Source organism: Protomyctophum bolini (genome assembly GCF_963924005.1).
Source record: "Protomyctophum bolini genome assembly, chromosome: 14".
In the NCBI taxonomy this organism is placed as follows: domain Eukaryota; kingdom Metazoa; phylum Chordata; class Actinopteri; order Myctophiformes; family Myctophidae; genus Protomyctophum; species Protomyctophum bolini.
In genome coordinates this window covers 29709627-29733472 of record NC_137875.1, presented here as the reverse complement: position 1 = coordinate 29733472, position 23846 = coordinate 29709627, and the positions used below count along the sequence as shown (strand labels likewise).

The following is a 23846-nucleotide window of genomic DNA, read 5'->3' as shown; positions in this document are numbered from 1 at the left end:
GTTACTCTCTGACATCATCACGCCTGTGACTGTCTGGTCTGGCGCTTGCCCCATGGGCGCTCGCCATTGGATACAGATTTAAAGCTAACACTTGGCAGCTGGGCATGGGCGTGCTGAGTGCGCTCTCATTCATTGGATGTATGCATTTTAGCACCGCTTTTAAACGAGGAAGGAATCTGGCGGCTCACTGTAAGTAGAAGTAGTACTAAGTAGCGGATTCTCAGTTTGGAGACTAGAGCCTGTCCCATGGAAAACTAGGAGGTTATTTTGGACGACAGTTTTAACACGAGGTAAGAATAAGAACGTACTTACTTAGTGCATATACGCCATGATCTTGCTTTATGTTGTATTTTGGTTAAGTACATGCAGCTGGTTGACGTGTCCACAACTTAAGCTAAGTTACTAGCAAGCTAATTTAGCTAACCTTCTTACTTTATAGTACTACTTTCAAAGGTGTTAAAAAGTAATTTTAGAAATAACTTAGAGGCCTATAACTGCACTCAAAATAACGCAATGTCATTGTATTTAATTAAAAAATGGCTATTTAGCTTTAGTTGCGCGCGTAAATTGAGTGCGCCCCAATAATTTGTCACTGCAGCAATTCAATAGTTTCACATTCAAGTTGGGAACTAACTAGACAGTCTTATAGTTGTCAGTATTTAATTGTTAAAACGTAATGTTTGTTTAGTCGACTATCTAGTAGCCTATGTTTGCGTTACCTTGCGCCAAAATGCATACCCCGCCAAAAACTGTGTAGAAAATAACAATACTAGAGGAAATGGCCGTGTATTCCGAAATACACATGCATGGTTTCAGACATCCAGTGTGTCTCCCATATTTAGTCTAAATAGCCTCAAATATGTTTAAGAGTAGCCTACTGTAACTACTAACTACTTGTCTACATGAACTGTGTCGTTCATGGATGTTATCATGTTATGTCTACTATCTTAGCCTAATATACAATCTCTGTTTGCTTTTCCTATAGGGGTGATCTTCATGATTTGTGCATATCCATTTGAACTAATAGTGATAACAATGAAATGCCCATCTAGTTGTGAGGAGGTCAGGGCTCCATGCAGCAACATGGAGAAAGACTTGACTGCTGCAGCTACAGCAGCTAAGCAAATGCGGAACACCAAAACCTCCCCATTGAAAGAACACATCTCAGCTAAACCCCAGTTCACACCCGTGGATGTGACTACTGGATATTTTTTTCTCGACAGTGGGCCAGTCAATGACAAAGAGAACAAAAATACCCACAAAAGGGAGCTGTTTATCCAGGATGAGGTGCTGCAGGACAGTGGCTACCTGTCCCAGTACAACAGTAGAAATGATGCTGAACATGGAAGTGAGGAAGAGCACTCCACCCCGACTAAACTGCGTCAAGAAAAGTCAAGAGCACAGACTTGTTCTCCATCTAAATGTTCTCCATCCAAATCTAAAGCCGTAGCCTGTTCTGGAACGGTATTGACTTCTACGCCTAAAATGTGTCACTGGAAGAAGCTGTCACAAAACTCATCCACCACTGCTTTGTCCCAGACTAACTACAACCTGCTGCCCATAGTGAAGTTCCAGCAGGCTGTGTGTGAAGAGCTCGGAAAGAGCTTTCAAAAAAGCAAGAGGTACAGTCAATAGCAGCAGCAACAATATATCTGGCATAAAATGAATTTAAAAAGTTTCATTTATTGTATTTAATTAACACCCCGCTGCTCTCTATTTGTGATGTTGCAGGTATGACTGGAGTGTGGTGGATAAGGTAGCAGAGCACCACTTATTGGACAGGGTGATTGGAAGGCATATGGGGAGGGAGTATATGGATGTACTATCCTCTCTGCTGTCCAGGAACATGAGGGTGATGCTGACCAACATACTGTCTTTGCTGGGAGACATGGACCTCATCAGGTAAGGGGGAAACTGGAAATCTATGATTGGTTGCTAGTTGAAATTATGGCTAGCTGACAGACTTTATCGCCCATTAATTTGAATTCTTTGCATAGATGTCCCACACTCCTGACAGTTCTATAACTGAACCAGTAAAACTAATGGATTTTATGGTGCAAATTTTTATACCTGGTCCACCCACCCACATCCTGTACTGCAATTTAATGCATTTTTTTTAAATGTTTTCCTAGGTGTAGAAAGGTGAGCAGGTCCTGGAGGAAAATAATCAATGAAGATTCAACTGCTCGCAATCGGTGTAAACGGGCTCGGGCAATGCTGACGGTAAGGACACAAATTCACTACAATCTTAATAGATGGTCATAACTAGCTCATGCATATAGGTTTAATTACACATGGAAAGTGCGAGGTATAATATGGGCTTTCCTAATCAGTGCATCGGGCTCCATGAAAAAATATATAGTTCTGTTCTGTTTGTATTTATCTATTCTGAAGATGGTGCTGACTGTCATTCCACATTTACTCGCGGTCTGTAGAGTTCTCAAATTCTGCCCAGACCTGACCCGATGTTTTAGGGCCGGGTCGGCGACTCGGACCTAAAATCTATGCCATTAGTTGGGCAGGGCCTTCATTTTCAGGCCTGTTGAGAAGTCTATACTTTAGTGTGCAACGCTTTGCCAGAGTAACAGTATAAGTCCGTACATCTAGTCGACTCTGACAACTGTCAGATTAATGATTTATAGACTTTATTTCCATTTGCAAGTAGGACCCGTAGCTTAGACTGTGCTGGCTTTATTTTGTTTACACAGTGATCTTGTATAATGAATAATTTATCTTTTTAGCCACTTTGATTCCTGTCCTCCACTTGTGAATGTTGGTAGTACAACATTGGTAGCAAAGCTGAAAGAACCAGTAAGTTCTTGTACTACCAACATTCACATCAACATCCCTCCATGTTTATTTGGAACTGGTGCCTATTTATTCCTGATTGCTGTGGTCATCATCCCCCAATGACCCCATATTAATTCTGTATCTTATGTAGGAGTCAAGAAACTCTTCAGGACAGGAGAATTGGTGCATTCTGACCAGAGATGCTGGCCTCTCCAGGGTGGTGTTATCCGGCATGCAGTCTCTTGCATCCTCCACCCCTTCCACATCAACCACCCTGAACTACAGGGCTGGCAGACAAACCCCGTCCTCTCAGAAGTCCAATGATTCTCGCATCAATGAATACATACAGGTGAGTTTTCTGTTCATATCGGGCCAGTGTTGTGTTTTAAAGCCCCATTTGTGTGATATCTGGCTCTGGCCCCAACTGATAATGGCTGCTCTAAAAGCTTGGCTATGGCAAAAAGTGTTTGGCTATTTTTGACAAAGGTGCATTGGGATGAGCAGAAATTAATCACAAATCTGGTTTGATAGACTTGTGGCACAGTGGAAAACAAATCTGCCTCTTCACACAAAGAAATGTGTTTAATTAATTTAGCATTTCGCTCAACATTTTGCTTTTATTTTCCCCTAACAGGCAGCTGGCGGTCTTAAGCAGCATGAGTCTCTGCGTTCTTGTATACGCTGTGGCTCTCCTGCTAAGCACCTGGAGGAGGCTCAGAGGGCAACATGCATACGTGCCAGCTGCGGCTTTGAATTCTGCACCTGCTGCCAGGAAACGTTCCACGGCTCTACCCCCTGCCGAACGGTGACGCCCCGCATTGCTCGACACTCTTCCAGGATGTCAGCTATTCTCCCAGGCAGTGCTCGCAGCAAGAGAAATGTAAAGCGGCTGTGACGGACAGAATGTGGCACTTGAGTGGAAAGGGTCTGTTTGTCGCCAATATTTATTTGGACTAAAAGAAAAAGTCCACAAAATAAATTATCTATCAATTGCATACCCCAAGAAGCCTTGAATGATTTATTTATTTTTGTCCTTACTAAGCCAATAATTTGATGACCGGTGTCTACCTCCTACTCCGCCAGTCATCAAATTATTGGCTCAGGAATACCCAAACCAGTCTTAACCGTCCATGTATGTCAGACTATTGGGATGTTGGACTAATGTGCCCAGTCCCCAGGCTTCATGGAGTGTTTAATTGAAAGTAAATTTTTTTCCCAGTGTTTTTAACCAAACGTGCTTCATTGCATTTTTAATGTTTTTATCTGTACAGTTATGAAAGTTATATTTTATGGCAATGAAAATATGTGAATATGTATACGTTTTCGCCAGTTTCAATAAATGTATTGAATGTATTGTCATTTTTTATTATGTATGTAAATTGTATTATGTAAATATATTACATTCAAACTCTACTGTTTCTTGGTATAATGTACTTTTTTAAATTATGCACAACACAACATTCCCACTAGTACAAATTATGGCTTAAGAATTCAGATCTTACTGTTTGGAAACTGAATTTGTGTGACCTCAGATGACCCAATTAGTGTCATGGGTTCTAGCCTATATGTCACCTGGCTGTCCTACACATCCTTGCTGCTTCCCCATTCCTGCTCTCATGGAATTCTTTAATACAAGGTACATTTATCACGTGTTTTACTAAATATGACATGAAGTTTGTACAGGCTTGTATAGGATATTGTGCTGTGGTCTATTTTACTTGCACTTACTAGTAATCAAACATGTCTAAATTCTTGAGAAACTGTAGATACAATTGTCGCTTAAAAAGGACAACTGTTGGAGACCAGTATTCCTTCTGTAAGCTTTTAATGTGTTTCTGCCAGTGGAACGTGCAAGTAGCGATTCAGATTGGTCACTTGGCATTAACTTTTGTATCAAGCACGATGCACAATCCTGTCTTCTACACTAGATGGCAGTATTGTCACAGTCGAATTTCTGGCCAAGAAAGCTTTAGTGGTCTTCGGTTCAAAGCCGTCGATCGTGTCTCTCGTGGAATTTAAACAAGTATTATAAAAAGGTTCCTTCTTTGCTCATGGATTGCTTGCTTTTGATTGATTTATTAACAGTTTGCAGAATTACAGTACATTTCTGCGAACTGTGCGAAGAGAAAAGAACTAGACATCATCACGCCGGCGTGACCGCCAGTGCTATTGGCCACTGGCCAGAGTAGCTCTGTGTCTCGCGCGCTTGTCATTGGATATAGATTTAAAGCTATCGCCATGCAGCTGGGCGTGCTGCGCTTTCATTGGATGCACGAATTTTAGCACCGATTTTAAACGAGGAATCTGGCGCTCAGCAATTTTCATTCTAGTATACTAGTATGGATATAGGAAGTGGTGGTGGTGGTAGTAGTAGTAGTGTAGTCTGATGGACCAAAGAGAACCTGTTGTTAGGACTAGGAGACGATTGTTTTAATATAAAGGACACTCTAAACACGAGGTAAGAACGTACTGCATATACAACATGATGCTGCTTTATATTGTATTTGGTAGAACATCTGGTTGACGTGTCCACAGCTAAGCTAAGTCACTAGCAAGCTAATGCAGCTAACCTTCTTACTTTATACTTTATACTACGTTCAAAAGTGTTGAAGTCATTTGAGAAATATGTCAGCCACTGTTGGAAAAGGCAAAAGAATGCTATGTCATTGTATTTTATGTTAACTAGCTTTAGTTGCGCGCGTAAACGGAGGGCGACCCAATTTGTCACTAAAGTAATGCAATAGTTATTAAAGTTGGGAACTAACTAATGTCTCATAGTTGGTGTATTTAAGAGTTAAAGTTGATGTATGTTTTAGTCGACTTTAATACCAATCTAGCTTATTTGCGTTATCTTTGCGCCAAATGCTTACCGCGCCAAAACTATTTGTAGAATGTTGCACATTTCTCGTGCAGAAGAAAAACGACTAGTAGAGGAAATGTCCTCTTTTATATTCGCAATTCACATGTATGTTTCAGGCATTGTGAAGAGCTGGGTGTCTCCGTATTGAGATATGTGTCTAAAACTAGTCTAAAACATGCTTTAGTCCTAGTAGGGAGTACAGTCTCCGAGACTAGCTTAGCGTAGCCTACATGAACTGTGTCGATCAGCTGGATCATGGTGTAATAAGTCCCGTAATTCTACCGGTGTTTTATATACATCGCTTAGCCTAATATACCATTTCTTTTTGCTTTTCCTATAGGGGTGATCTTCATGATTTGTGCGTCTCCAATTTAACTACCGGTAATAGTTATAACAATGAAATGCCCATCTAGTTGTGAGGAGGTCAGGGCTCCATGCAGCAACATGGAGAAAGACTTGACTGCTGCAGCTACAGCAGCTAAGCAAATGCTGACCAAAGCCTCCCCATTGAAAGAACACATCTCAGCTAAACCCCAGTTCACACCCGTGGATGTGACTACTGAATCGTTTTCTAACAACAGTGGGCCAATTAATAACAAAGAAAATGACAATAGTCACAATGGGGAGGTGTTGCAGGACAGTGGCTACCTGTCCCAGTACAACAGCAGAAATGATGCTGAACATGGAAGCAAGGAAGAGCACGCCACCCCGACTAAATGCCGCCAAGAGTCGAGGGCACCGACTCGTTCTCCATCGAAATGTTCTCCATCCAAATCTAAGGCAACTGTAGCCCGTTTTGGAAATGTATTGACATCTACGCCTAAAATATGTCTCTGGAAGAAGCAGTCACAAAACTCAGCCTCCACTACTTTGTCCCAGAGTAACTACAACCTGCTGCCCATAGTGAAGTTCCAGCAGGCTGTGTGTGAAGAGCTTGGAAAGGGCTTCCAGAAAAACAAGAGGTACAGTCACAGCAGCAGATGCAATATATCTTGCATGTCATCATCACAGTTAAACAAATTCACAACTTTTTATGTCATTTGAGCCTAACACCCTGCTGGTCTCTATTTGTGATGTTGCAGGTATGACTGGAGTGTAGTGGATAAAGTAGCAGAGCACCACTTATTGGACCGGGTGATTGGAAGGCATATGGGGAGGGAGTATGTGGATGTATTTTCCTCTCTGCTGTCCAGGAACATGAGGGCGATGCTGACCAACATACTGTCTTTGCTGGGAGACATGGACCTCATCAGGTAAGGGGGGAACTGGAAGTCTATGATTAGTTGCTTTAGTGGAAAATATGGCTAGCCGACAGCTCAAATTCAGGATCCATAAAAAGTTTATCAGCTAATGTGTGGAACAGGAATAGAATAAGGCAATAAACTAAAGTACATTATTGGAATATATTATCTGTATTTTAATGCATTACTCGTTTAATTGTTAAGTTGTATTGAGGTCAGAAAGATGTGTACAGCTGTTGCAACCGGACTAGGGGAAACGTGAGCAGTGACAGTGAGCACTGCATAAAACGTCCCCTCCGACACCTGGTCTATCCACATCTTGTACTGCAATGTAATGTTTTTGTTTGTCTGTACGTTTTCCCAGCTGTAGAAAGGTGAGCCGGTCCTGGAGGAACATAATTAATGAAGATACAGCTGCTCTCAACCGGTGTCAACAGACCCTGGTGATGCTGACGGTAAGGACAAAAATTCACTCCCATCTTTTCATCTTCTCTGGTTATGAGCAACTCTTATACGTTTAAATGCACATGGAAAGAGGTAGCTCCATTTGGAACCTCTATATCTACGCTGCTACGCTTTAGCTCCGAGATGAGCTCCCGTCCCAGGATATCCCTTTCCCTACAGTGCACAGATCGAAACGGGGTCTAGCTGGGTCGAGCCCGTCCACAAACAGTGGTGAAACAGTATCAAACGGTACTCTTTTCAAAAACTAAAGGTGTCAGATCCGAGATACACTTAACAATGTTAGTCCGGCGTCAAACAACTGCTTAAATCAGGCTTTAAATAAAAATGTAGTCCAGTCAACCCCCGTTCGCATGTGCAGTACTGCTTCCGTAAGATTGCATTGGGTAAACATGGTACTGGCTGACAAACAACCGCTTTGTAAGCGGTGAAATTTTGTGCTGGACTTAAGTTTATCAACTGTTCTGATACTTTTACTTTTTTGAAAAGGGTAGTGGGTTGATACTGTTTGTGGACGGGCTCGACCTGTGCAGGGATATCCTGACACGGAACCTCATCTCGGAGCTGCATATAGAGGTTCCAAACGGAGCTAAGAAAGAGGTAGAATGTAGGCTTTGGCTAGTACCGTACTTTTGTGTAATGAAGCGGTAATGGGGTGTGTTGACTGGCAACTGTCAGGTTGACTTCTAGCCTTCTATCTTATTCTCCACAAAGTGATGCATCATCTTGTGAGACACGTTGTCAAACCCATCTGAATAAAACTGCTTTGACTCCTCAACTTATGTCAACATAGCTAGCTCTGGTTCTTTCTGGTTTGATACTTCATTTTATATTTAACCAAGGGCAGAAAAAGTATGGATTGTTTTACTGTACTACCAACATGCAATCAACAATTTAGGCATTTAGCAGACTCTCTTAATCCAGAGCGATTTACATTAAGCAAGAACAAAAAAGCATCCCTCCATGATGTTCATTCATCCCCCATATTCATTTATTCACATCAACATCCCTCCATGATGTTCATTCATCCCCCATATTAATTATGTGTCTTATGTAGGAGTCCAGAAAATCTTCAGGACAGGAGAATTGGTGCATTCTGACCAGAGATGCTGGCCTCTCCAGGGTGGTGTTATCCGGCATGCAGTCTCGTGCAGCCTCCACCCCTTCCACATCAACCACCCCGAACTACAGGGCTGGCAGACGAACCCCTTCCTCACAGAAGTCCAAAGTTTCTCGTTACAGTGAATTCGTAGAAGTGAGTTTGGCTTGAGTTTTTGTTTATATCGTCTGTATTTATTTTTTATCTGGTCCTAACTGATGAAGGCAATTGTATGCATAGTTTTGAAAACATTCGGCAAAATTAGCTGATCTACATGCTCGCCGATTTTTGGTAAAGATTTTTTGCCTTGCGGATGCAATGCGTTGTGAGCTTTCATGTCTTGATTTCATGTCACATGACTTGTGGCACAGTGAAAAACCTCTGCCTGGTCAGGCAAAGAAATGTTTGTTTCATTCATTGAGCATTTCACTCTCTTAACAGTTGCGTCTATTTTCCCCTAACAGGCAGCCGGCAGTCTTAAGCAGCATGAGTCTCTGCGTTCTTGTATACACTGTGGCTCTCCTGCTAAGCACCTGGAGGAGGTTCAGAGGGCGACATGCACACGTGCCAGCTGCGGCTTTGAATTCTGCACCTGCTGCCAGGAAACGTTCCACGGCTCTACCCCCTGCCGAACGGTGACGCCCCGCATTGCTCGACACTCTTCCAAGATGCCAGCTATTCTCCCAGGCAGTGCTCGCAGCAAGAGAAGTGTAAGACGCCTGTGACGGACAGAATGTGGTGCTCTGTGTACAAAGGCATCCGTTTGTCAAGGGAGATAGTAGACTGTACCACTGAGGATAATGGGCCAGTTGCCTAATATGTGGAAGGAATATCCATCCAAGTCTACTCGATGACCAACAATCAAATGCACTCGGCTCCAGCCATTCTACATTTGGAATGTAGAATTTTATTGGAGTTTTATTCAGAAAGTTTTCAATGTATGGTGCGTCATTGCATTTTATATGTTTTATGTACAGTTGTATGTAATTTTAATGTTTTTATGTCAATGTTGTAAATATTTATACGTTGTCGTTTTCACACGTTTCAATAAATGTGTCAAATTTGATGTTTTCATTATGGGTCATTTTGTACATGCCTGTAAATGCATTACATTCATAAACTCAACATGTATATTCATTGGTATAACTTTGTATATAATTATGGAAGTGTGCTGCTTGGCAAGTAGGTTGATTGTTTGGCATTAACTTTGGTATCAAGCACATGTGTACTACAGTCATGTCTTCTCCACTAGATGGCACCATTGTGACAGTCGTTGAATCGCTTGTCTTCACTTGGGCCACCCATGTGTCCCTGTCACTCATTCGAATAGGGATATGTTTATATGCTGTGGAATTAGAAATGGCTGTAGAGCTTGTATACACCATCTCCCCCTTTCACATGCAGTGTTTCTGACCCAATGAGATTGTAATTTTACACTTCCAAGTTCCATGACCGTGCACTGTATTCATTCAGTAGTGCTCCTCTACCCCACCTGAATAACCAATTTAAATCACAGAACAACTTGGCCACATTTCATACTAGAACGATTTTAATTGTGATATCAAGATTTGTGTTTACATTAGCAAAATACAAATGTTCATGATATAGTTTCTCTTAGCTTTGCTAATTAAGGAGGCCTCCCCTATAGAGTTAGAGCACCCCTGGAATATTTAACAATGAGGTCTGTTACTTCTGACTACAAATTTAAAGAAAGGAAAAAAAAACATGGACAATGTTTATTTAATTTTTTCAGGTGTAAGAAGCCACTTTCTCCTGTCCATCTTTCAGTCACTCCGTTTTGTCGTTGTGTCCTGTTTTGATGTCAACTGTACACAACTACACATTAATGAGAATATTTTTGTGAATCTGTGTGTGTTTGTCTGAAAAGCTCACAATTTATTAACCAGAAATTCGTGTTAACAAAGACTGAATGAATTTAGATAACCAGCCTAATCATGTACAAATCAAGTCGTTTGTAAAAACAGTGGAAGAATGGAGCATTATATAATGCATATTGTAATTTGTGAGTTTTCAAGACCAGATGTTTAGAGCTGTAAAGACTCTTAACAGTACACACAGTGAGTACACTACACACACTGTGTGTCATTGTTCAAATAAATTATTTTTATAGATTATGCCCTTAGGGTGTATTATATTTTTTGAGATGTACAAATAATGTAAAACATGCAACTAGATAAAGTGCCCCTCAGGGCACAGGTCTCCACCAGGGCAGGTCAGGTTGTGGCCTCCTCGTGGCGCCAATAGGCCAATGTGAAAAGGGTGCCATTTCTCCTTATGCCTTGGATTGCAATTGGATGATTTGAGGCATTTTGTTCCAAAAATGGGTTTAGCAAAAATCCACCTGTTGGTGGCGCTATAACAGGCTAATGAGACTAGGGTGGGATATACCTGTATTCCTCAGCCTAGTGGGAAAGGCTGTAAACGATTTCACGTAAATTGCACGCTGCGTTCATGATTTGAGGCTTTTTGTTAAAAACGGGCCAATCCTGCAAACTTTGAAAGCCAATGTTAGCCAAATAGGATGGAATTAAATATGAAATATCGGACAGATCCGTCTTGAACACACGACTATAGAGATAGTGTGTAACAATTTGACAGAATCTGGAGGAGTAAAAGATCATCATTGGCATCCAGGGAGTGTGTGCAAAATTTGGCATCAACCGGGTTAACGGTGCCGGAGATTAGCTGTACACAGACGGACAGACGGATACACATATACACTCACACGGACGGACACACACACAGAGACACACGGACGGAGTGCAAAACATATACGCTCTCCCCATGCCTTCGGCCTGATGGAGACAATAATGCATTTAGGAGAAATATGAAAAGCTGTGCATGGGCACCTAGATACTTAAAGTGATAGGGGAGAAAAAGCAGCCAGATTGAGTCATTTTGTGAAATGTCACCTACTGGCAGTGTTCAAGTCCCTGCTGTGTACAAGATTAATCTGCTGTGGCCTTTAGGTCTTTCTGTTTCCCAGGGTCATTTATCTGTCTGATTTATCGATCCCAGGCGATGCCCAGACACTTCAAAAACACAATCAGCAACCGCTGCTAATTGTAAATGTCATTAGGGCTTCTCACGATAGCTGTGTGTGTGTGTGTGTGTGTGTGTGTGTGTGTGTGTGTGTGTGTGTGTGTGTGTGTGTGTGTGTGTGTGTGTTTGTTTGTGTGCGTGTGTGTGTCCGTCTGTCTGTCCGTGCCATGTCTGTGTGTGTGTGTGTGTGTGTGTGTGTGTGTGTGTGTGTGTGTGTGTGTGTGTGTGTGTGTGTGTGTGTGTGTGTGTATCAGTCTATGGTGTGTATGCGTGCATGCATGTGTACTCTTGATGACATGATCCCACCTTCACCCGCCGTATGTTCAAATCCTCAACCGCTGGTATAACAGACAGGAAACAGGAATTAAATCAACTCCTCACACTGAGACTGCGGTGCAAATAGTAACACCTGTGACTTCATTCAACTTCCTATCATTTCAAAAGACTATAGGCTACGCAACCCACTCCCATTTACACTATTTTCTTGGGACAACTGAAGTTCATCATGTGGAGAATCACACACTTCTGTCAACAAGATTAATCTTCCCTGCACACCAATAAACCTTATGCAGATCGCTTTCAGTAAAGCAACGTCCTGCTGCCTCCTGCATTAAAAACAAGTGGTAGCCTAAGCAGGTCTATTGAGTGATATCCAACGAGCACTTCCATACTCCAACGAAAAATAATCATCTGCAAGGAATTTGACAGAAAGTGCATGGACTTTTATGAAACAAACACTTTGCAGATAGAAAGAGGATAATTAAAGCTTTTCGTACAGCTGCAATGTTGGTGAGTTGTATACAATCAGATATAGGACTTTTCTGTTTGGATGTATATGGGCTGTGGCTAGTTGCCGCCCTGCCATTAACATAAAGGACCACTTCACCACTTTTCAACATATCTTCAATAGGTCCGACTCCTCACTAATAATCATGATAAAATGGCACAATCTTTTTCTACAGCCCTCTACTCATAGGAAGGATGTGGGCAGTTGCCTAATGATGATGACTGGTGGACAGGTTGCTGAACTGCCCACAGCCCTCTTGTGAGACAATTGTGCCATTTTATCATGATTATTAGTGAGGACTTATTAGAAATACATATCACTATTTATGATCGATTGTGACTTTGTCGTATAATCAGTTCAGAAATATAAAAGAAGACATATCACAGTTTGTTTTCTAATCACTTGCTTTTCGATGTGCAAAGTACATCATTTTATTGAGGCATCTAAACAGAGGCAGGTATAGTTTCTGTCTCTGAGGTATCGTGAGATTTGGCTGCCAGACAAGAAGCGGTGGACAGTCTCGCGATATTTGGCACGTTTGTGCTCTTTAGATACCTCTATAAAATTTCACAGTACACATAGAAAAGCAACAATGAACCGATTATATGACATATGACAAAGTAACAGCCTTAGTTTGCATTAGGTCTAATACAGGCCCAATAAAATACATGCCTTTTGTGACTGCACTTGAACCGAAAGACATCAAAACAGCTCTGACTTACGCACTTACACACAAACACACACACCCAAACACGCACAATGCCTGCCAATATTTCTCTACCTTACTTTTACTAAATTACAGTAATCACTCTCTCTCTCTCTCTCTCTCTCTCTCTCTCTCTCTCACACACACACACACACACACACACGCACACAAAATTACTGACAATGTTTCTCTTCTGTACCTGCAGGCACATGCAGCTTCCTTTTAGTAAGTGGTAATCAAATGCACACACATACAGAGATGGTCAGTGTTAAAAGGATGTGGCCCTGTCTATTTTTACTCTGTATGTCCATTAAGTTTAGCGGTGATGAGGCTTAATGAGTGAAGCCTCTCCAGTCTCCATCGACCAAGCAGTAATCACATATCACCCACTACCAGGGAGAATGGACACACACACACACACACACACACACACACACACACACACACACGCACGCACACACACACACACACACACACACACACACACACACACACACACACACACACACACACACACACTTTCTTTTTCAGATTATGTCAGACTGATTTGGTGATTAAAGTTTTAGTACTTCCTTAAATTCTAGTATTAAAGCCACACACAACCACCACATACAGTAAGACTGTAAGCCCTTGAAATGGGCCCCCAAATCATAGAAGAAATGATGGAGACCTTTGTTTTTCCTTTGGAGGAAATCCATGTCAGCTTGCAGCTGATCTGGGATGATCGTGCTGAGTGCTCAGGGGAAACTGATTCACATTGTCAAGAACATCACTGTCAATTTTCCAACATGGTGGTACAATTCAACCGCCCACATATGTTTAAAGGCACAGAGGGGAAACCTTGGGAGACCTCAGGCTCCATCAGGGGACACCCTGGATTCTAATAATAATATGGCCCACATTTGAACTCCACCCTGCAGCTCATTGCTCATGACATTTATGAGTCAAATTATTATGCATCACCCTGTGTCAGTTGCCAGAATGCAGTGACTGATGGTGTGGTTAAGGAGTCCATCATGCTATGAACTTTGACCTGGCCAGAATGCAGTGATGGTGTGCTAGGGTAGCCTCGCTGTAGCCAGAAGCAAATCTGCTGGTAGCAAAATAAATTGCCTTTGTGTGAAATGAGTCTGGCCAAGAAGCCAGGGTAGTGCTAGGGTGATTAAGGAGTCCATCATGCTATAGGAACGTTGACCTGGCCAGAATGCAGTGATGGTGTGGTATGGTGGTTAAGGAGTCCATGAATAGTCATGCTACAAAGCTTTTTTAGAGTTTAGTTGAGTAGGGCAGGCAATGAATTGATTTGCAGGACCACCTTTTGATCTGGGCTGGAGTCCTGGGGAGCATTTGGGGCAGTATGGCTTTCACAGATAGCCAACTGTACTTTTACCATGATGGGGTAGCTGTTGTAGATGTGGACAAAAACTATGGAAAACTCACGTGAGAATGTTGGTGCGTCACCAGATTGGTCAGTGGTTTTTAGTGCATTTCTCTGGAACTGGCGCCACAATCTCCCCTATGGGCTGGGCAGTAACGGTTCCCCTTGAGGGTGGAGGCAACAGTAGGCTACAGTAGTCAAATATGGGCAAATATACTAGAGATATACTGTTCTGTATCAAGTGAACCTGTTCACACATTAATGTTGTTCTGAATGCTGGATGTATTTTACTGCTGCATGCAGCACAGTCCATTGAGAGGCAATGTAAAGAGCGGCTTGTATGATGACCCCATAGCAATTATGTGTTCTGGGCCATGAGTACGGCCACTAAGGTCGTCAAGGGCACTGTCGTTGGAACAGCAGCCACACTCTACTTTGCAGATGGAATAGACTTGATTGTCAAGGCTGGTAATATGAAAGAAACGTAACGTCCGAACACACACACCCATGCATGCTCCTAAATATGCCACATTTTAGTGGCATAGGAGCGAAATCAATTTAACCCCTTGTTTGAGCCGAATCTGGGTTGAACGTGGGTTGTTGAACTCCCTCTGGTGTTGTGATCGTGGACTTTAGGAAGTATTTTAACAGGTCCATGGGTATATTGCTTCTCGGGCTTCTCCCTAGGAGATGCCTCCTTGAGGCACGTCCCACTGGGAGGAGACCCTGGGGCAAACCAAGGCACAGTTGAAGGAATCACATCGACTCACTGGCCTTGGAATGCTGGACAGACACACTCAATGGTGGAGGCAACCAAGCTGCTTGTTAGGAGCAGTAATGGATTTGGAGTCTTGTTCGTCCACTCATAATTCTGACATCCCATTATTAGTGTGAGCTTAGGGTTAGGGATACGGTTAGTTAATGAGGCCAGTCGACACTTTTACATGAAGGTTTCTAATACCTTCTGGCCCTACTGTGTGTGTGTGTGTGTGTGTGTGTGTGTGTGTGTGTGTGTGTGTGTGTGTGTGTGTGTGTGTGTGTGTGTGTGTGCGTGTGCGCGTGTGTGCGTGTGTGCATGTGCATGAGAGAGATACAGAGAGAGAGAGAGAGAGAGAGGGAGATAGACGTTGTTGGTAATTTGGTTTACTCCAGCACAAATATGAGTCTTGAGAGCAGATTTGAGTCACTCTTTCAGAACCACACTGCCTCGTCAAGGCAATAATGGTAGGTTATTAGTTGATAGATACATGTGGCTGTCTGGCCACGTAGGTCGCTAACCCTAACCACGCCTCAGTCTTAACCGGCCATTTAGGTCGCCAACCCTAACCTCAGTCTTTAACCGGCCACGTGTAGGTCAGACTAACGGGAGGTCGGAGTTATGGGCAGCCCCTGCTGGATTGAAGCCCACTGGAGGAGGAACCCTGCAGATTTTAGTGACCTTGACCCTTCCTCTAGCGCCATGCACCCTTAGACCCTTTGGCCTCTATAGGGGTCAGGGATGACCCTTCCTCTAGCGCCATGCACCCTTAGACCCTTTGGCCTCTATAGGGGTCAGGGATGACCCTTCCTCTAGCGCCATGCACCCTTAGACCCTTTGGCCTCTATAGGGGTCAGGGATGCTAGTGGAGCTTTTAGACACACTTGTGTGTGTGTGCAGAGAGTGTACAAGTCAATCAATCACTTGACTTAACACTAACAACTCAGATTTGAAAAATAAACCAACATCTTTTATTTGTTGAGTAGTGTACAATACATCAGTATACGTTCTAGACAGGTTCATGAATACTTTTTAGCCTCTTTAATCTCTATGTGAATAGTATAAACTGATTATAATGCAAAATGTGTCCATCCTCCTCTTCATATTCATTGATGTCCCATCAGGTTGTGGTTTCCAAAAACCCAACCCAAGCATTCTGATCATCCTTGTTCCTTTGGCCGTTAATGGGGCAGTTGTTCCATTCATAGTCAATGGGACAAATATGCTATATTAAATGTTAAGGGGAGGAAATGAGGAAATTGAAAAGTTAATGGGAAAAGTGTTCCATTCAAAGTTACCGGTGCATGTAAAGTCAATGGGAAAACTGCTATGTTAAGAATTAGTTGCACAAAGATGACCGTACTGCTGGGAGCAATCCCAGCACAACACATGACATCGACACGCTTGAACAGTGTAGTCTGAATAATCTCTGTACCAGAATATTTAGTGTTACGTATCTTATATACAATGTAAACAGGTCGTTTTGCTCAATGATTGAATGTTTGAATCATTGATTGACAGATAGTAACCACATGTGGACATATAGTGCACTGTATTTTCTGGATGTCCTTTGAAGTAATACTGGTTTCTTCTGGAATGTTATGAAGATTATACTTGAGGTATTCACACACTGGCCTTCCTCAGAGAGGCTGTGGAAGAACCGGACCCAGAGAACAAGGGAAGCAAGGAGAGAGAGAGTGAAAATGTTAGAAGGCAGGAAGGAGATACAATAAGTGGTATAGAGAGAGTGACATAAACACATATATGCGTGTGTACGTGTGCGCACGTGCGTGTATACGCTAGCCTACCAGTTTTAGGTTGTTTATGAGATGGTCTACATTGATGTCATCATAACTCTCCTGAAAGGCAATGGGCTCACTCCTGTACTCCTCTGGGTCACTGGCACCAGGCTCTTCTAGGCTGGGGTGGGTAGGGGTGTGGTGGGTCGGTATGGGAATGGTGGGTGGGGAGGGAATAATATAGGTGAAAAGATTGGAGAGATGTGAGTATTGGGTGAAGAAACAGTCGAGCAGAACAGAGTTATTACACAAGTAAGCACTGAAGTGTATATAGATCACACAAATACCCTTTGTTTGCTGCAGGGTGGGTCGTGGGGTAAACAAATTAACCACTTAAACCCACTATACTTTGTAAAACTGATCTGTTTCAACGTTCAAGATTTCTTTATTTGTCACATCAATATATGTCATACATATAGAGGGGTGAAATTCCGTTTCCCTCTCATCCACAGTGCAATAAAATAAATCAAACAAGTAACTGTGTAACAAGTAATCTGAGTTTCAACTGGTCCTCCTCTGTACAAATAGCCGAGCAAGCTTGTAGGTATATATGAGTATGATTATGTCAGTTAGGTAGGCCTAGTGTGCGTGCATTCACACGTACACCCACGTACAGCAATGTGTTGGTCTGTAGGCCTACTGCACAAAATATATATTCATAGAGATACAGACAGACCAATGGGAAATCACGTAGGCGCACATTATGTATCGCACACCTGCCCAAACTTCAACACAGAATTACATGCAACAAAGCACAACTCCTTTACTCTACAAATTGGAGCAATGCACAAACATGAATTAAGATTAAAGAAAGATTGATAAGTGAGACAAAGTGTGCATGAGAGATAGTGAGAGAAAGACAGAGATAGGGAGAGAAATGCACGTCTGTTCAGCAGCTATCTGCAGTACGCAGGTATATATAAGCAAGCATATACAGGCAAAACTGCATGTACAGATAATAGCGATGGACAGAATACAGGCAACAAGCCAACCGAAGGGGAAGAAGGCTCTTCTCTCAACACCCCATCCTCATAGACCTACCTTCTTTTTCCTGTTAGCACTGAGTTGAGATACTTCTTGACTGCCATCTGCTTGCGAAAGCGGCTGTAGTTGTCTGTGAAGATTGCATCTGAGTGGCGCTTCACCGGCTCCCCACTCAGGTCATCACTGCAACAGGATGAAAAAAAGGGTTGTTAAATGTTTCATGTTAAATATGCCATGAACTGATTTCTATTTACAATAATCATGCATTTTAATCTATTTATTGTCACTGCACGCCTTTCCCCTGTCAATAGGTCAATTTCTTTCTTTCTTTCTTGCTTTCTGGAAAAAATAGAATATGTGAACTCCAATTTAATAATATTAATAATAATTCGTTCCATTAACAGATTGCTAAAAAGTTAAAATAAAGATAAATAAAAAAGCTCTATTCAGGACTGTGAACAGAATATGATCTCATGCAGGTGAGATTCAGGGAATACACAGAAAAGCACATTCATTTGTTCAAGGACTGCCATGTTGAATAAGTATATAGGCTACCTAAGTCCTAATCTATTGCAATTTATTCGAAGCCCGCTGTAAAAGAATGCCCACCTGACTCGCTTTCCGATCAAGGATTCCAGATACCTTCGCGCTGACATCTGCCCTAGAAGTTTACTGTATCCGCTAGTAAAGAGTCCATCTGCGTGTCTTGTTGGTCTGCCAGACAGTAAGAACACTTTTTCAATAAACAAACAAGCAATTTGCATGCACTAACAAAACCTATACCACATATAATCAGGCCAACCCAGCTTAAATATTAAACATTTCTGCATAATTGAGTCATGATAAAACATCATTACATAATTACAACACCAATAATAATAATAAGGGATAATCGAACGCCTGCACCATAAAGTGGTCATCGACCATTTGGTGCACAATAGGGTTCGATTGGCCAAAAATGTTTAAATGCACTAATTTACATAAATGCGTTCTGATTTTCCTCTTACATATATAGGCTCCTAACAACTGGCATAAAGTGGCCTGTATGAATTGAAGAGGACATAGCGGTCCATAAGAGTGATGTTGTGATGTCTACCTACCTCATGGATGTATATGGCAGACCGAAGGTCCGGGAATATAAAACACTGCACAGGGCTATTAGAAGAAGAAGTTGGGTGCCGTTCCTCTGTAACATCGCTTTAAATCTGAAAGTATGTACAAGATTGTTATTCTGGACATTTTCGAATACATTTATGGATATGAAATAGAGGGCAATTTATTTATCAGAAGCCCATTGGACACTTATACAAATTACGCACAGGATCCGATATGTCTAAATCACTCAATTATATAGCAATTAAAAGCAAAAATGCAGAGGTAACTAATTAGGCTACGTGTATTGATGTATGACAGTTTGTTAGGGTGTGGGAATTAAACAAGAGAAACAGGACAATATCGGAATTACATGCGTAATTGCGCACAAATATACAAGAAAAACGTGACGTTTCTTTAAAAGATGTAGGCTATATATATGGTGCCAATAATCGACATGTTTTTCCTTCTTTTTATCCTTCTAATAATGCTTTTGTTTGCTGTTATTAAACGTATCGTCCAAATAATTTTGCCGTAATTTAACCCCACGTCCAAGTTTCAAGATGTATCGGTTGCGAGCAAAAACAAAGGACCCCCCCAACACACACACGCTCTCTTTCCCACACACACTCACACACACCCCCAATGAATCGAAAACGAGAAAAGAATAATATCATGGCCATAGTAAAAGCCTTACAAAAAGTGATCCGTTCTAGCTCTCCCTCGCTCTACTTTGCGCTCTCCAAGGTCCTGATATCTCCAAGCACGCTGAAAACTCTGAAGGATGCGCGTCTTCAGCGGGTTAAGGTCTCTTCCTATAACTTCTATCGCTGCTGGTGGTTTTATACATCTGAATTATTTTCGGCGCGAGAGACGTGCGAGACGTGAGACGTCATTCTATCCCATTGGGACAGGCAGGCAGCCTGCATGCCTTTGGGACTGCCCCCGTCATTAGCCTTGCTCAGTTGGACGCACACTCCGATTCTCAGAAGCAAACATCAATCATGCGTATAATAATAATACAATTGTAAGTAACGCCCTTTACATTTGAAAAAAAAACAAAAAACATGGTGCTACACCAATATTTAAAAAGACTAAGTTATAAGAATAAACACAATTATGCATTCCGATCAGTGGTGACCTACACAGCTAAAAGGTTTTAAAAGCACACAATGCCTTGTGATATAGTGGTTAGTGTTTTTATAAGCCATAGATTTTTTTTCAAATCATTTTTGTTGCAAATGTGCCATGAGCGTAGCTTGAACTTGACTCCAGGGGGTGCGATGCATGGCGTTTTTACAATGCCCTAACCCCTAAATAATCATTGACAAAGTGACAAAAATAAAGAAGGGAATACTACTGACTGACTGACTCACTTCCGTCGCAAGTCATTACGAAAATAAAATGTATAATAAAATTAATGTATAGTAAAACAAAACATAATAGAATTCTGATTTGTTTCTCACAATTATTATAATTATTATAAAAATATAAATAATCTTTTTTTTACCAGGGGGTGCAATGCAACCCCTGCGCCCCCCAAACTACGCCCATGAAATGTGCATATACAGGCGTGTTTGTGTGTGTGTATAAATATATATATATATATATGGCAACCTTCATGCTGGGTGTGGTTTCTGAATTGCATATACTTCACAAAATATTGGGTCTCCATCTGTAATTATTAGGCCCTCTGACTTTATCTCATCATCCAAATCCATGTCACTCTCTCACCCCACCTCACTGTCAATTCCTCTGGTCATGCTCCTTCTCTCTCTCTCTCTCTCTCTCTCTCTCTCTCTCTCTCTCTCTCTCTCTCTCTCTCTCTCTCCCTCCCCAGTCATGTTAGGACCAATTAGCCTATATCTTTTCTCATAATATGGGTTACATGGTTGACAAATGGAAGGATGGAGTAAGGCGCTGGATGATGTCACTGTCATTCCCCCATAAAGCATCAAACCACACACAAATCACACAACCGACCACTGAACATACAACACCAGTATCCACTGGTGGATACAAAAACAACAAAATTATTGTGCAGGAAAGTGGAATTTCTTTAGTGGCTTTCCATGTGGGAGACTCAGGTTCAAATCCCGGGTGGTGCATGGTCTGTTAGAAAAGGGCCCTCAAACATATAATGCCTATATAGATTTTATTGTTGTTAATTTAAAAAAATATTAATTTCCCCCTCTTTTTTCACTATTACACACCCGGGTTCATTTGTTTTTGGAGAACAAAAAGTTACTTTTGGTACACTCTCAGAGTTAAATTAATACTCCAGATTGTATGCACTATCATTGTATTGTACACTCAAAACACTGCCCCCGATGCCACCCTTAGATCTCCATATATGGAGTTGACCTGTTCTGACATTCCATATGTTGATCTGACCTCATCAAACCCTTTACACTTAAGACACGCTCCATATATGGCCAGTATACAGAATTCATTCCATATGTTGATCTGATCCCCCCATGCCAAAGCACCAGTGCTTGCCCAGCAGTCTGCTGTCACCCAGGCGGATGTGTGAAGGGCGGGGTCGCTTCTCGCCCTCAGGCGTCTTACTGGTATTGTAGGCTATATATTTTAATAGTATTTTTGTTTTCTTCAATATATCATGCAGGCTATGGTTTAATTCATGTAATCTTTTGCTGGTATCACTTCTCTCAGTGAACATGCCCCTGCAGTCACCCAGTCTTAGTTGTAATGCAATCAACGCAGAGAGAAAGTTGATTAGGGAGCAACAAAATGGCCAAACAAGCTTGTCTAATTGACATTGGTGATTAGAAACAGATTCCGGAAGGAAAACTCACAGGAGGCAACAACAGCAGTGCGCTATTAGTATTATGTTGACCTGAATGTAGAGAACAGTGAGTTCCCATATGAGAAATGGCTCAGTTTTGAACCTATTGACGTATACATTGACGAGAGCAAACAGCTTCGTCATGAAATTAGAAGTTCTTTCACTGGAAGTTTCTTTCGTGTCTGTAATAGTGGAAACTGTTTGAGTCAATTATGGTGGAAACATGGAAAAAGTGTGGAGTTTAGAACATGTTATTATGAGTCACACACTTCAGTAAATATAGACCTATGCAGTATGCACATACATGCACACATGATGCATGCTGCTGCACGCTGCTGCACGCTGCACGCACGCACGCACGCACGCACGCACGCACACACACACACACACACACGCACACACACACACACACACACACACACACACACACACACACACACAATAACATTAAATTATCAGGAAGTTTGCTTGTGATAATAAATGAGGCATTACAAGAATACGACAACTGACTTGACTACTTGATGGAGTTTTTTCCACCAACGCTTGCAGTGAGTGTACAAAATGTTACAACTATAGCTCTTTTCATAAAGAACTGATTGAGTCGATCGGACAGCAAGGTAATATGTCTGGTTTACTGTAATGCAACACAATACTTTCACAAGTCTTTTTAGCCATTAGTAGTTTTTTACCTTTCCAAATTACAATGCAATACCTGTACAAACATGTACAGGTATGCCACAATTTTCTAAGCGAAGGGTTCAAGATCATTATACACAGCAACATATAAACTATAACTATAGGCCAGTGCCGGTTCCCTATACTTGGGATCAATGCAAGTTGGGAATGATGAATGTATGACCCCACCAGATTATTATGCAATGTCCATTGTCAGAGTGCCCCTTGTACCTGTCTCAGTATCTGTCGTTTGTCTGCTGCCTTTGTCCCTTTATTTGGGACGCCAGGATTACTTAAGTGGCATTCAATCCATTTACCTGATGGTGGCTGGCATGATGCAGGGGGATTCCCCCAGCTTGTTAAGTGCTACTCTGGACCACATTATCCAATCATTGACCCACACAGCCGGCTTTGATGGAAGATTACTGCTGGCATGCAGCCTGTGCTGGGGACATTATGTTACAGTCAGGTGGTCTCTGTCATGTGTGTGTGTGTGTGTGTGTGTGTGTGTGTGTGTGTGTGTGTGTGTGTGTTTCTACTTTGGTGATATAGTGACAGTAAGAGAGAAAGATAGACAAAAAGAGAAAGAGAGACAGAGACAGAGGCAAATACCCAACACCTGCGGCTACGCCCCTGTGATGAGTCAGTCCTACATGCCTACAGTATGTTGATGTCGCTTCAAATCGGTGAGAGGTTTTCTTTTGCACTAATGTGTGTGTGTGTGTGTGTGTGTGTGTGTGCGTGCGCACGCGTGTGTGTGTGTGCGTGCGTGCGTGCGTGCGCGCGTGCGTGTGCGCGCGTGCGTGTGTGTGTGTTGATGATATATATAGGATATATAGGATGATATAATTATAATTATAATAATAATTTAAAGAGATCCTTCCCTTGACAAAATCCAGGTATTACGCACGTCCAAAATGTCTTTATAGAAGCTGGGGTAAAATATAAAATCTGTATGGAAGTCCCACATTGAATTCCACCTCCTATGTTTGTGCTTACACATGGCACCGTTTTTGACACAAAATATAGCTGTAACACTACACTTTTCTTTCACCCAAAGCTTGATATTTTCTCAAGTGAGACTTTTGGCAAGTGTCACTGAAAAGAATATCTATGTCTTTTTCAATACACACATGCAACCGTGTCATTTGATTAGTCATGTTCACTGTCTTTGTCTCTCACAAAAGGTCACTCTCTCTCTCACACAGACACACATGTTACACACAGTCACACACACACGCACGCACGCACGCACGCACGCACGCACGCACACACACACACACACACACACACACACACACACACACACACACACACACACACACACACACACACACACACACACAC

The 23846-nt window shown here is 42.0% G+C and overlaps 3 protein-coding genes across 3 annotated transcripts; 2 read left to right on the top strand and 1 right to left on the bottom strand.

The window, feature by feature from the left end:
- The first annotated feature begins 209 nt into the window (after positions 1–209).
- LOC308327787 (F-box only protein 5-like) lies at positions 210–4109 on the top strand. Its single transcript, XM_080781334.1, has 6 exons — positions 210–290; positions 986–1622; positions 1732–1902; positions 2133–2223; positions 2942–3139; positions 3425–4109. Exons 2-6 carry the CDS (start codon positions 997–999, stop codon positions 3683–3685), a joined length of 1347 nt encoding a protein of 448 aa, XP_080637460.1. The 5' UTR covers positions 210–290; positions 986–996; the 3' UTR covers positions 3686–4109.
- A 1054-nt stretch (positions 4110–5163) lies between these two features.
- fbxo5 (F-box protein 5) lies at positions 5164–9546 on the top strand. The gene is made up of 6 exons (XM_080781335.1): positions 5164–5248; positions 5991–6612; positions 6733–6903; positions 7256–7346; positions 8411–8608; positions 8917–9546. The coding sequence occupies exons 2-6, from the start codon at positions 6047–6049 to the stop codon at positions 9175–9177; spliced, it is 1287 nt and encodes a 428-aa protein (XP_080637461.1). The 5' UTR covers positions 5164–5248; positions 5991–6046; the 3' UTR covers positions 9178–9546.
- A 7043-nt stretch (positions 9547–16589) lies between these two features.
- Positions 16590–19121, bottom strand: vip (vasoactive intestinal peptide; the record flags this gene model as incomplete). The annotated part of the gene is made up of 5 exons (XM_080781906.1): positions 16590–16792; positions 16952–17063; positions 17984–18109; positions 18536–18640; positions 19027–19121. The coding sequence occupies 5 exons, from the start codon at positions 19119–19121 to the stop codon at positions 16784–16786; spliced, it is 447 nt and encodes a 148-aa protein (XP_080638032.1). The 3' UTR covers positions 16590–16783.
- Between the last annotated feature and the right edge of the window lie 4725 nt (positions 19122–23846).